General features: G+C 41.8%; 1 protein-coding gene across 1 annotated transcript in view; it reads left to right on the top strand.

The window, feature by feature from the left end:
* The first annotated feature begins 352 nt into the window (after positions 1-352).
* The window catches only part of LOC107745189 (roundabout homolog 2-like), a 198,771-nt gene continuing 184,585 nt past the window's right edge, over positions 353-14,538 (top strand). Inside the window, 1 exon segment of the mRNA XM_016559037.1 lies at positions 353-1,072. Within this exon segment, the coding sequence (XP_016414523.1) occupies positions 1,015-1,072 (58 nt within the window). The 5' untranslated portion in view covers positions 353-1,014.

Raw genomic sequence — 14,538 nt, 5'->3', positions numbered from 1 at the left:
GCTATATCCCAGATTTAGCGGTTATTTACAAGGAATAAAATAAAATTGTAAAGATAAATAATAATAATAATAATTTTTATCAGTTTCATTTTACTTTGTTTTATATTTTGTATAATTATTATATACTATTGGTGGTCCTACTGTCTTTTCGTTTGGTGTGGTGCCGATCGTCTGGCGCTTTGGGTCAACTTTGTGGATAACGCCATGGAAAGCTGTGAGCCAAGATCGGAGAGAAGCTTTGAGCGCTCCCCAGCCACCTCTGCCTACAGCATCCTCCTCCTCCTCCTCCTCCACTCCTCCTGCTCTCCTCCCCCTCGCTGTTTCTTCTTCTAGCATGAGCGTCAGTCTTGGCTCGGCCCGGGAGCTGTGCGCACAGGGGTGTCAGTTATGGAGCTGTAGGAGCGCTGCGGAGCTCTCGCCCTTCCCAAGACTGATCACATTCACTCTGCTGTAGACTCACAGAGAGCGATCGCACGGGGCCAGCGCCACCCCGACCGATTTACGCTGGATTTAACGGCGCGCCACGGAACTTTGGAGCGGCTTTTCTGGACGCGGAGTTAAGAGTGTAATGAAACGAGAAGACATATTTACACTTTAAATACCGGAGAGGGTCGTGGAAGCGATCTGTAAGGCGCTTCAGAAGCTTTTGAAGGAACCGGAGCGCGCAACATTTCCACGCGCGTTTGGACCGATCCGCATCTGTCTTTACGCGTGCTCTCTGCTGTTTCTGACTCGCTTCTGCTGTTTTTTAGTCCCGTTAAGGATAGAAATCAAAAGCTGGTATAAGGCATGGTATAACCCACGGGCTGACAGACACTAGTTCAATCCTTACTGGTGCGCGTGGATCTCATTCCTCATCCAGAAAGACACCATGAGCCCAGCGAATACTCATCTGACATTTCAGCTGGATCTGAGCGGCTACTGAGAGTTCCTACATACTCCAAATACTAAAAGAGGAGAAACTTGTCCAGTGTTTGAGAACTGAGGTGTGGAGTGGATGTGGACTATGACAGAATGAGTCCTCTAACACACCTTTTACTCTGTGGATTAGTATACTTTAACCAAGTGGATGGTGAGTTACTTTTTATGCTCGGTTCTAATAGAACGCTTTAGCTTCGGAGAAAAGATTTTTGAGTTTTCTGAGACCTCGTGTATTACCCTGCTAAATGCATAATTTAACTTTATATACACCCTTACAAAGTTTCCTTCATTATTATTATCTTATTTATTTTGTTTCAATGAATTTTACAAGAAAATTATTTTTATTATACAGTAGGAGCGCGGGGTTTTATTTTGGACACTTTTTTTCAGGCATATCACTTGGCAAAGTAAATTTAGTTTTAATCCGAATAAGAATGTTATGTTGCTGCGTAGAGTGTTTGTGGAGAATTATTTGTACTTGGAGGGGGGAAATACTTGTTTGTTATGATTTATCATCAAATGTGTTAAACTTCTGCTGTAGTCCATATTTATAACTCCAGCGTTAAAGCAGTGTGGTTAGGTACCAACTAGTGCTTTCCACAGCAGGTGCCACAGTCGCGGTAGTCTCAGAATGTGGGGTGACACCTGCTGTGAAAAGCACCAGTGGATGCGCAAGGCGTGGCGCAAAGATTGCACATATGGACCCCAAATTAGAAACATGGTTTAAGAATGACAAACTGATAATTTGAGATCGTTTTTGCAAAGAAATGGATATACAAACATGATCCAGAATGAGATTTCATCAGTCCAAGAGTATGAAACAATCAACTGAACCAATTACACCAGACACAATAGTCTGCACTGAATTCTGAAGAGCTTTCGATATTAACTTCTGGACTGGTGCTATTAGTTGCATCTTCTGATATGTCTGTTTTTGGTTTCATTAATCCCTCTTGCTTAGTCCGTTCTGCTTTTTAAAATATTACATCAGGATTATTATTCAAGTAAAACTCAGAGGCTTATGTGATTTATGTAATATTTGAAACAGCATGTTTATTTCCCCACATCTGTTCATGTCTTTTCTCTGCATTCCCTAAGCTGCCTAAACTGCTCAGTTTTGTTGTATAGATCAAGACCGTAAAGGAGTTTGGAAGCCAATCACTTCTGTCTATTTGGTAGTCTCTATTATATATCATAACTAAATGAGTAATGGACAACGAACACTTGTTAGCTTTTTAATTAATCGCTAATGAAGATATTGTTAATGGTGTGAAACAAATGACTTGATGTAGTCAGATTGGTGTGTCCAACCATTAAGTCTGTATCTTAAGAGAATAAAAGTAATATACCTAATTACAGTGTATGGTGTGTTTAGATAAGGCAAACTGCACTTGGAGTTGGCGTGGGTTGTATTTGGTGTCTTTTCATGATGTGAACAGTTCATATTTGTCTTTGAGACAGTCACACACATTACATTAGCTGTGTCAAGAGCGCCTTTGTCCAAAATCCCCGTTTCGCACTTAACAGTGTTTGCTTGGGTTTTTGTTTGAACTCTTTAAAGAGAATAAGGCTAGTAGATGTTACAGTGACTGATGAGGGGCTGAGTCAGGCTACAGCTTCTGCCATTGTCCTTCCAGCTTCTGCACTTGTCTTGCTGTTTGTCTCCTGTTTTTGTCCCTGTATCTACCATGGAGCCTGCTAGTCTAGCCCAATTCAGCTCAGAGAATCCCTGTCCTTCCCCAATTCTGTTGCGCCCCAGCTGCCGGTTGCTAGGCACTGGTTGAAGGCATGGCCCTTAGTTTTCGGCGGGTAAGAGGGGTGTAGGTCTTTCTAGAAGGGCCCATGAATCACCCCAGTGAACTGTTTGCTCCATAACCCTCCTCTCTCCCTGTCCGACTGGTCTGTGAGAGGTAATCCGGCCGTTCTGGTGGAAGGAGGAGCTGGGTTTGAGGAGCAGCCCTCTCCAAGCAGACAAAAAAGGCTGTGGAGATGCATTCAGAAAAGGCTGTGTGTGTAACAAAGCTGTCCTGGGCTTGAATGGCCGTAGTCATTTAGTTCTGTTCAGGGCCAGGGTGATTAATGCTGCTCGGGGAGGGAGGGGTAAGAATGGAGACTTGGGAGAAAAGAGTTTTTGGGGTTCAGAGTTAGTGAGACAGGACAAACCTGATGTTCTTCTTGTTTTGATGTTGATTTGATACAGCTAGTCTGTAAGACTGAGACGTTTTATTCCAGTTTTGAAGATCTTTAGCGATTGTGCTAGTCCGATTTGACCATTTTTGCCTAGCATCCGGTGAAAAAATGCATAGACTTACATTGACTTTGACTTGAATCATATAGTCTTAGGTGGACTCTTTTCACTTGTTTCTTCAGAACATGCAAAAACCTGATGTTATAAGATACAGTATAGCAGAAATGCTTACTCTTGGCTGCAGTATTTTGTCCTTGAAGCTTTAGGTTCAATGCTCTTGTCCCTATGTTCCCACGTCCCAGTTTTCTGCTATTATGCAGGGTCTGATCCCTTGGTTAACTTTGCTGCTTTTAGTAGTGTGTTCATAACCGAGAGCAGAGAACAAGACGATGCCCCACTCCCAAGCTCCCCTGGTGGAAGTGAGGAGACGTGCACCTGCCTGCCAGCGGTCCCTTGTGGGTCCGCTCTAATGACGCCGCTGTATCTGTCTGCACGCTGAAGCTTCAGTCCTGCAGTGTCAGGAGAAACTAAAACCCAGACTAGAGTGTATGTGTGTCTACGAGTCGTGACTGAAAGAGGCAAGGAGAAATATATAACTAGGCAATTCATCTGCAACAAAATGTGTCAGTGTGGTGTTCATAAACACCAGAGATGAGATAGAGATGCATGTAAGATTATTTTGGGTCTCTTGTTATGGATGTTAGATCATTTGGAAGTTTCAGTTTTCTTAAATTCGTAGTGTGTTTAATAGTACCAATTACATGAACAGGCTCGACGTAATTGAATGTGATCTGTAATTAAACTTGCAGTTGCGAGGTGGGTCTGATCTGGGGTCTTTACGGATGAGACATCATAAAAGCTGGGTTTAAATGGAATTGTTCTGCACTAGTTGGCTAGGCTGTGATGCATCGCTGTCGTAATTGTGCCTCATTTTCGAAGAGAGGCCTGTGGTAATGACGAGTACGCGGTTCAAAATCACAAAGCAACCACACTGGAGTCAGGGAGTGTTTGTGCATGTGAAGATGTGTGACTGTTTCTCAGTTTAGCACTCAGATTAAAACAAGGATGGGCTCTCGGAGAGAGAATGTGACGGATAGCTGGAGCGAGAGAGGAGATGATAGGCGAGCAAAGAGAGAGCGGAGGGTGTAGGGAATCTATAATGAGGGTTAAAGTCGGGGGTCAGCGTGTGGGCACTTTGCTGACATTGTTGTAGTATCAGGCAGTAAGAGCATTGAGTATCTCAGCATGGGAGGCTGGATAGTATTACACCACTGCTTCTATACTTAGAGTATCACTTAAACACTCTAAACCTGCCTCATCCTCCTCTGAGAGTCAGCCAAATCCGTCTTATAATTGATAATTACTTCCTTTGCAAGCAACAAGCGCTACGTCAAGCCAAACTCAGCCTCAGGAAGTGCGACGGAACAGGAACAAGACGTATTTCTCTCGTTCACAGTTTTTGAGACAGTCATTTTGTTGATTCGCGCCACCAATGGCTGTAAGTGTGAGAGTGGATGAATGACATTTAAAGACGGCTGTTGAATCGGGAATGAGATGCATTGGAATAGCTGTATTTTAGCAGTTTCTCTCAATAGAAATGTCACAAGCAGCACAAAGTGATGAGGTTATATACATTAGAGTTGGAAAAGAGCTTCAGGGGGATGAGACCAAAGCGTTTTCATCTGCTTGGCTCGCTCTCAGTCAAGCATGCCTATGACATTTTCTAGAAAGAGGATGCGGTGGCGTGAGACTCGGAGCCTTTTGTTAGATGTTTCATTTGTTCTTGGGATTAGAAAATGACTTGATGTGGCCCTGATTTTTGTCTCTTAGATTTAGTTATACTCTTAGTCCTTCAAGCAAACCATGTGGTTCTAATACAACACAAGAATTTACAGTTGCTTTCCAGTTGTTGGCAGGTGTTTCCCCACAGTTAGATTCTTAGCTTTGATCCTGTATCATATTTGACACGGTAATTTCAGTTTGTAACTTTTATAACTAGTGGCAATGTGCAGAAATTTCCTGAAGACTCTACTGATGTAGTATTTTTGTAACATAATTCCCCATACTTGCTGAAAAGATCAAATATACATAATGTAAACTCTTTGCTCTGCACATGTACGCACTGATAACACTCTGTTGAGTCACAAGATGCATATTATTTCCTAAAAAGTGGATAAAGCCTGTCAAGAGACCTTTTTTTTTTTCATTCAGTTTTCAGACTTTTACTACATGGGTTAGCTTTGTTGTATGCTGTACTCTTAGAAATTGAAAAGATGCACATTCTTTCTCTTCCAGAAAATGGACCAAAAATATTGATTATATCCAATTAAGGGTTGAAAAAACCCACCTAAACCTCCCTAAGCCACTTGGTCTCCTAATCTGATCAGTTGAAAACTGTCCAAATGATCAAACATACTAAAGAAATCTGGATTTGTTGAGCCAATTCATTTGGTCTTTAATGTGAATAAACAAAAGCGAATGAGCCAAGTGTCAGATTTTCCCTCAGGCACGCACTTTCCCTAGTTTGCTAGACCCAGCCTGCCAGTCAGAAAGGAAACTACAGTGCGATAAGTATTAGGGACAATTTCTCTGGCTAGAGATCGTTCTTTGGTGATAGCGGCCTGGCCTTTATCTTTCTCTCCATTTGACAGTCAACAGACTCGACCGAACACAGTTTGTACAATCCACTGACTTCTTCAGTCCACAAAGTCATGTTTGAGAAAGTGTCATTTGCTCTTTCATCCGTTGGCTTCACCTTGCCCTCGTTTAGTTGTCTCTCGGCAGCTCTTAGATAAGAAAGGATCTGTGTCAAGGCTGAATGACTCAACACAACATAACACAAACAGATAAGAGGAACCCACACACACACACAGAGTGGTAAAGCCCAGATAAAGAATTTAAATGAAATTCAGCTAGCACTATTTTTTCAGAATAATCAAATCCCAGAGCTGTGGTTTTTCCCCTTTGGTCCGGGACTCGCTCCAGCCTGTGCCTGATACGTATGAGACACTGCGGAGAAGAGAGTGAGATTAAAAGCAGCTCTGCCTTTCATGAAAATGGATGAGGCTCAGCCGCAGTGGAGCAGCTGAAGACAGAGAGACTGCCCGGCACTCCAAAGCGCATCCGTCACGCGCGTCAGGGCAGTAATGCAGAGAAGAGCAGTTCAGGGCAGTGTATAAAATCTTCCACGCTGCCACCTTCACTCTCATGCATCACGGCTGTGCTTCAGACCGCCCGCTGTGCGCGCGAGACCAGGCCTTTTGATTATCACAGAGAAAGTTTTACTGAGGAGATTTTATAACTTTGCTGAATTGGGAAGTTTATGTTATGAGTTTGAGGCGAGTTTAGTTTCAGCCAGGATTAGAAAGGGCTTTGTAGGTTGACATTTAGGGTTGTCGTACATCACTTGTGAAGTTAAGTACACTTAACAGTCTAAATTATAGGTTTAGATTTAGGATTGTATATTTAAATTCAGTGGTTTTTCTGTCCGATTCACAATTAAAAGCTGAGACTTACTGAGGTTTAGAAACTGGCTTGATTGGATATATTACGGTTTTTATTCAGAAGTCGTAATTGTAGATGAAATTATAAATGTCCATTTCAGTTTCTTGTAAATACACTGTTACTTGGAGTTACACACAGTTTCTTGTAGATATTCAGTTTTGAAAGCAGGATTGTAGATTTAGATTCAAGATTTCGTGGTTTGATATTAATCGTTGCAGTGTTATTTGTGGCGAATTTTTCCAAGTAATGATATCAGTGACTCATGTTTTCTGTCAGCAAACAACTCTTGGTTTCCTGGGCATAGTCCATGTGAGGTTCAGGCATGACTTTTATTGGTTACCTGAGTCTGTTGATGACCTTTCATGTACATAGCTGAGGTGAATTTGATAAGGCAGCGCATCTGTCATGAATACGACCTGGCTGACAACACATTGAGTCATCAGCTGAATCTACATGGAAAATGGCGAGAATTCCCCGAGTACTTCCATTTATAAAATGCAATACTGGTCTTCAAAACATCAACTTTGTACTTTTTTTTTTTGTTTTTTTTTTTGCATGTATATATCCTATAATCACTATTTAAACTGTAGAATAATTGCACACTTGTTTACTCTTGGTTTCAGCCTATAGGTTCTTGTCTTACCATAAATAAATTTAAGGGGGTCTGAATACTTTCCGTACCCACTGTAAAGTTCTTATCATGTAGAGCAGACCCATACAGACCTGTAACTGATTTAAACTTAAAAGATCATCTCTGTACCCTCTGCAGAGATGTTCAGATTTAGCCTTCTATGAAATGAGACTAATAAATCTCACTGGACCTGCTTTGGCTTATTAAGAGAGACTTGGGCTGACCCCAGGGCTCAAGCTTTTCATTAACATGCATTCCAGGCACACTGTATCTTTCACTATACCTGCAGTCTATACCTCAATTCAGCTGGGACTAGTGGGCAAAGTCTGCAGCCAAGTCAGTGACATGCCAATGTGTTTAACAGCGGCCGCCCACATCTTCCGCAATAAAACTGCCTTCTCTCAACTCTAGTGACTAATGTGGCCACCTTTCTTTAGTTCTCTTCAAAAGCACATAGGGTTTATTTATTTTTCGCTCTGTTTACTTTGGACCATGAACTGTAAGGTATACTAAAGACATTACTGTATGTCAGGAGACAATCATACCGCTTTTTATGTCACTCCACAAAGTCGTGGCTGCTCTTTAGAGCCGTTCAAAGATCAGCCGTCACCAGGATGCAAAGAATGAGCGAGGAATGCCGCAGAACACCTGTGTGTGTGCGTGTTCATTAGGGTGTGTGTGCATATGCACACACACAAAGCCCTACATAGCTCTGATGTTAGCACACACATGCTTTTATAAAAGACCCGGCACCACTATATTTTCACAAAGTCAAACAAACTCACACCTGCGGGAGCCCATTTCAAAGTGTCCACGCTGACCTGACCCACATTATTTTACAAGACAATCCTGGCATGTTAAATAGATGTTGAATAAATATGTACAAAAAGCGCATGATAACAAGGGCTTTCAACCACTGCGGAAAACAAAGAAAAAAACTTGTTTGGCTATTAGTAGAGAATCATCTGCACACATATAATTTCTTTAGCAGTTATTTACTATGGCTAGTTGATGAGTTGCGGCTTTGTTCAGTTCTCTAAACATAAGTATTAAACTACAGCTCATCCTGGACAATTGTGAAATGCAATGATAGCTCAAATTGTGTGGTTTATTGACAAAAGGTGTGTGCTATCTTTTTTTTTTTTTTTCTGAATTGCACCAAATCGAATAAATGTGCAAACAGTAGGCCTAACATCCCTGAAAACATCTCACCTGGCCCTTCATAAGAGCCAGACCTTAGATTCCTTTCATCCATTCATCAGCCTGAGAGAAAACGAGAGAGTTGATGTGAATGCAGAAGAAAGGAGGGAGTGAAAGGACGAAATGGAGGGGTGTTGATGAGGGTTGCTGCCCTCCTCTGAACGTGGAATTCTGTCTTCCACGCCTTTCCTTTTTTCTCTCAAGGCCCTGACAGGTCATTTCCTGATGGGAGAGAGCGATAGAGGGACGACTGCTGATAGAAAGCGTCTGATGGAGATGGAGGGAAAGAGAACTCGTATCCTGTGAGGAGAACATAGAGGTGTGGGGAAAGATTTGAGAATGAAGGAGACAACTTGACAGGAAGTAGAAGCCGCTGAAGTATAAATATGTACAAAGCCATTATCTTTGATTATTAAATTCTCATTCCTCTAGTTGGGTCTATTTATATCTCACCGCAGGAGCGGACTCGGGAAGCGTACACTGATACAAAGTCAATAACTCACTGCAGGGGAAGAGTGCGTGTAAAAGAGAGCGAGATACATAGGAAGGCAATATCTGGAAGCATTCCTTTTTTTGAAGAGGAATATAGGCTTCCTGGAATTATCAGGCTCTCTCGTGTTTGCTTTCCACGTGTATGTCTGTGCAGATGGAGACAGGTCAGATACCGCACTGCTCAGGTTTACTGGGGTTTGTTTGTGTATATGCTATGCAATTCCATCTGAGATAAGTTTTCAAGACTTACCGGCCAAAGTTATTGTGCATCCAGGCCTATGTGGGACGCCTGAGGGCAGGCGTTGTGTGTGTGTTGGGTGACAGGGTGGCGACATGATGAATCTTCAAGGGCGTTCCTGTCCGTGCGAGGTTGTGCCGTGTGTGTATTCAGAGCTATGTCTGAAAGCATCCAGTAACATCATCCCTGTTTCCTCACAGACATTTTTATATTTTCCACTGATGACATGATGAACGAGTCACTGTCAGACTAGCCCGAGTGAAGATATTCATCTCGGAGAGAGAGAACTTCCAGTGCCTGAGTTAAAGGGCTTCCATAAAATTCAAACCCTGCCAGCATTTCAGGTTTTCATGTTTATTTGTGTGTTTGCTAAGTTTTCCGAGCAAATTCACTTTGTTTCCCATAAGATTTGACAAGACTGAGAACAGTGATGTGGTTTGAAACAGGGTTGATGTAGCAAACAGGATGCAGAAATGCAATTCTGATTTAAACGTAAGGAAACAGAATTAAAATGAATTTAGGTTCAAAGAAATTAATGCAACTTTTTATACAGAAAAGGCAGGTTTGTCAAAATAAGTGATGTTTGAATTTTTTTTAAATGTTTAAACAGTCTTGAATTTAGATAGATGGACAGATAGATAGATAGATAGATAGATAGATAGATAGATGGACAGAATGATAGATAGATAGATAGATAGATAGATAGATAGACAGACAGGTGGAGAGGTATAGATAGATAGATTGATGGATAGATGGACAGAATGATAGAATGATAGAACAATGGATAGATAGATAGATAGATAGATAGATAGATAGTCGCTGCCATTTTGACCCCATTCTTTCAGTCTCAACTTTCTTTTCTGCTACTTAAAATATAATAAATAAAAAACAAGGAAAGTATTTTCTCGTATGTATGCTCAGTGAACCATAAATTATTTTCTACTGTGACGTTCCTTCAGGCGCATACTAATTCAATTAACGTTAATCCGCATCAAAATCCTGAGATAACCATTCGTCAAACGGTGACCTCTTTCCTCGCCTTTTATTCATTGCCAATGGAACAGTGTAATTAGAACACCTTTGGGACGTTGCCCGTGGTAACCTCTGATCACAGCCCCACACACACACACACAATAAGTGATGCGTCCTCTGGGGGCTTTCTGGCCTTGCTGCAGTGGGTGGTAGAAGCTCTGGCTATTGATTTGAACGCTGGGCTGATGAATCTCAAGGGAACCAATAAAAATAATTACGAAGAAGATCATCAAAGCTTCCCAGCCTTCTGCTTTGCACATGAATAAATGCGTGGCAGAGCTAATAGAAGAGCGGTGGAGGTGGCATACGTGGTCATCTGTGCCCAGAAGAAAATTTTATTGTTCTGAGGTTTTATTGCTCTTTCATGGTTCTCAGTTATGTTTCTTTGAAGTATCAGATGTTTCTCCTAAAAACCCTTGGGGAAAATTTTAAATGTAGAGCTGTATATTTATGTAGAGAAGCTTAGATAATTTGGTAACTGATCTGAACAGAGTTTGAGATCTTTTCTGAAACTCTTGAGTAGATGTGTGTGATTTCCTGGATCTCAGGAGAGTTGTGATAGTCTCCATTTGATCTCATTTGTGTCTCAGAGAAACAGTTTGCGATTAAAGACGTCCTGTTTGTGGGTGAGGAGATGCTATGACTCTTATAGCGAGGAGATGAAGATAACTTTATGGAAATGTGCTGTAGATGGCTCAGTAGCAGGCTCAGAAACAAAAAAAAAACAACATTTCAAACTTTTTCTGTCCTCCACCATCCATTAAGTGGTGGCACAATATGTACAAGGATGAAATTAGTCCTCTCGCCATGCAGGAGACAAGAGGGAGGTTCTGCAAGTGAGCTATTGTTCTTAACCAGCCTGTAAACAATGACTAACATGACAGTTCACCCCCTCTAGGCTTTCTCATCCATAGAAAACACATCCTCTTCCTCGGCTGACTCTGTAGGCTGCATATGACAAGGAGGAGGAGAGGAAGACAGGCTTTAGGAAGCTTAGATGAGGTGGAGGTAGATTATGCAATTTCCATTTTTCTTTTTTTCCTAGTAAAATCTACTTTCTGGAAAATGGATGGATATAAATTGCATCAGTGCGTTACATGTCGTATCAAGAATGATTATGAATGCATGAATCAAACTCGATTGGAATGTCGACAGTTTCTCACACGGATTTCCACGCATCATGTGTGTGTTCCCCAGTCCAAATGTGCGTGCATTTGCATATATGCCTTTGTGTGTGTGGGCTGGCTGGGGGGTCTAAGGGAAGAGGAAATGGTTCTTTGAACTGTCGTATCAAGAATGATTATGAATGCATGAATCAAACTCGATTGGGTGTCTGCCTGTATGATTGACCCGGTTATAGTGGACACTATCAAAACAGGTTTTACAATTTCAAGAGTGGAAAACAGCAATATTTGCCTGTTGTATATCTGTAGAGGTCAAAAAACAGCATTGGGCTTTCTAAATATATAGCATAATAAAAATTAAAGCAGTATTTTTCTTGCTCAATACTAGTTAAGTTAGTAGAATCATGCTGGATGGCGTGTCTAAGAGAAGAAGAAATAGTTCTTTGAACGGTGTGCGCTCAGAGACATAGTAAAGAGCACTCTCCCAGGCGGCCAAGAGCACTTGATTGTACAACAAGCAATGATCGCATTAAGAGCTTGGGCATTGGGCTTTCAAAATATATAGCATAATAAAAATTAAAGCAGTATTTTTCTTGCTCAATACTAGTTAAGTTAGTAGAATCACTACTTTTAGTTAGTTACCACCCAGTACCTAGTCAAAAAGAATGGGCTCCATTTATGCTATGGTGTGAATAATATTATCTCTTGTATCTTTTTTTACATTTCCTTCTGTTCCTCACTTAACAGGGAAAAGCACAATTTTAGAAGCATCTGCTGAGCAAAATTTCTCCCTGGATAAAAAGACAAAAGAAAAAAATACAGCAAGCAGATGGCGCCTCAAGGTTCAGATGATTAGAGGTTGCAGATTGGAATACAAATTGGATTAAAAGAAATTAGACTAATAAAAATCCAATCGCATGGCAAGTGCAAGCATATTCACCTCAGTCATGTAAAAGTCTCTGCCAATGGCTGTCGATTAGAAGCTAAACAGATGCTCCAGTGAGATAGCAGTTAATATATGTGTGTGTATGTGCGTTCTTGGCAAACATGGTCCCCCCATCATCCTCTTATCTCGACCCACCCCATTTATCAATGTCATAATGTTAATTAGTGGTTTGTTCATTTAGTGACTTACAATATCAAAATGAACTTGTTTCTGATTGCTGAAAGCGGGACATAAACCTCAATCAGAAACAAAATGTTATAAACATTCGTGTTCATTCATTAAAAATTGGTGTGTGTGTGTAAATCAATTCTGAATTTCATTAGATCCAGAAGAACATGCATGGATACACCAAGGTTGCATCAGTGTTCCAACCTTAAATGAGTTTGACACCTCAGGTTTTGAGGGATGCAGACTGCCAAGAGGGAGGGAGAAGGAGAAATACGAGAAGCAGTGAGAGAGAGCAAAATCAGTGTATCTGCAAACTTCAGCAGAGCTCGGTTTCATAGTATGCAGCACAAGTTAACTTAAACATGAAACCTGGAGGGTACAGGATAAGATCTTGCCCTGTCAGTAGCAATTCCCTTGTGTGACCCCCAAGTCTGCTCTGGGTCCTGTGTGTGGCCCCACTTAGACAGCAGACAGCTGGAATGATCACTAATCAATGAGAGGGAAATGGCAGGAATTAGCACAAATTAGGTGAAGTGGGAGTCCTCGTTCTCTTTAATTGAGTCCGTACTGCACTGCGAGAGAGAACGAACCTTTAGAGCACACTAAGACTCAGCAAAATATATTTGCATACAAACAAACAAGCTTACTTCTCTGCTATGCTGTGTCCTGGTCCAACTGGGAAGAGACAGCATGGGTATCACATTTAGAAGTGATCCTAAACACCCTAAACAAATGCTCTTTTTTACTGCAGTTCCATACATCAGCAACCGAAAGAGTTTAGCACCGCAGTGAACTCTTGTACAGCACTGCACACCTGCCATCCCGAGAGAGGACACGGCCACCTTCAGCTCAAGCTAGCTGCTGCTGCTGGGGCTCTCATAGCGTAGGAGGTCCATTCTGCGCTCTGCAGTGGTTTATGTTGAACAAACGGCTAGCGAGCAGCTGTTTTAGCAGTGCTAAACAAGCAAAGCTGCACAGAGCTGTGTGCTGATCATGCTAGCATGCTACTCTCTCGGGAGGTTTAGCCATGAACAAACATATTGTGCTTCATTTGTAGATGTATCTTCTTGGTCTTGTTGATAATCTTGCATAATGCTCTTTTTTTTAGATTTCTCTCTATGAAACTTGGTCATTATGGGGCCTACAATGTATGTGCTAGCTGCTGCTGCTGGGGCTCTCATAGCGTAGGAGGTCCGTTCTGCACTCTGCAGTGGTTTATGTTGAACAAACGGCTAGCGAGCAGCTGTTTTAGCAGTGCTAAACAAGCAAAGCTGCACAGAGCTGTGTGCTGATCATGCTAGCATGCTACTCTCTCGGGAGGTTTAGCCACGAACAAACATATTGTGCTTCATTTGTAGATGTATCTTCTTGGTCTTGTTGATAATCTTGCATAATGCTCTTAGATTTCTCTCTATGAAACTTGGTCATTATGGGGCCTACAACGTATGTTTTTGGTCCCCACAAAGACGAACAATCACATGCTAAAATCATATCCCCTTCCCTTTTGCAGTCACTCCTAGTTTTAAGCGATTCCAATCCCTGAAAGAAGTCAAAAATAATAATTTACAATCTCAAGGGTGTTTCCAAGCTAGCCATGTGCTATTGAAGCATGTAAAGCTTACAGCATTCATCTGATGGTAGCACTAGCGGCTCGGGCTTAGCATCTCTTTTTGGCTGGGTTTTGGGGGGATCAGGGACTGCTTTTGTCCCTCTTTGGCCCGTGCCTTAGTGATGCAAATGCAGGGTGGCCTCTGGCTCCTTATCGCTAGGGTTAAGGCTCACACTGCTCTTTCCGCAATCTATTATCATAAGGGCCAGACTCCTAGCGTGGGCTGCTAGCGTTATCCATACCAAATGCAGGGCCATGCAGGGGAACGTTCAGGGGATTAGCATTTTAACACAGTGTGAGTCTAAACCCCTGAACCTCTCTGTCACAGAGGGTAAGTCCCCAATGGCTTGCCAGCTCACTATGTGGCACCCTAAATTAGTGTACTGGATCAGAGAGCTGGGTTGTGTTTTTGACATTGCTTTTCTTGGCTCAGAAACATTGCTTTTGTATGCTCAGTGAACAACTGGCAGTAGAGATAAAGGATT

Source organism: Sinocyclocheilus rhinocerous, unplaced genomic scaffold (genome assembly GCF_001515625.1).
Source record: "Sinocyclocheilus rhinocerous isolate Xijiao unplaced genomic scaffold, SAMN03320098_v1.1 scaffold257, whole genome shotgun sequence".
In the NCBI taxonomy this organism is placed as follows: Eukaryota; Metazoa; Chordata; class Actinopteri; order Cypriniformes; family Cyprinidae; genus Sinocyclocheilus; species Sinocyclocheilus rhinocerous.
Note: the sequence above shows the minus strand (reverse complement) of the source record. Positions and strands in the feature narration are given on the sequence as shown.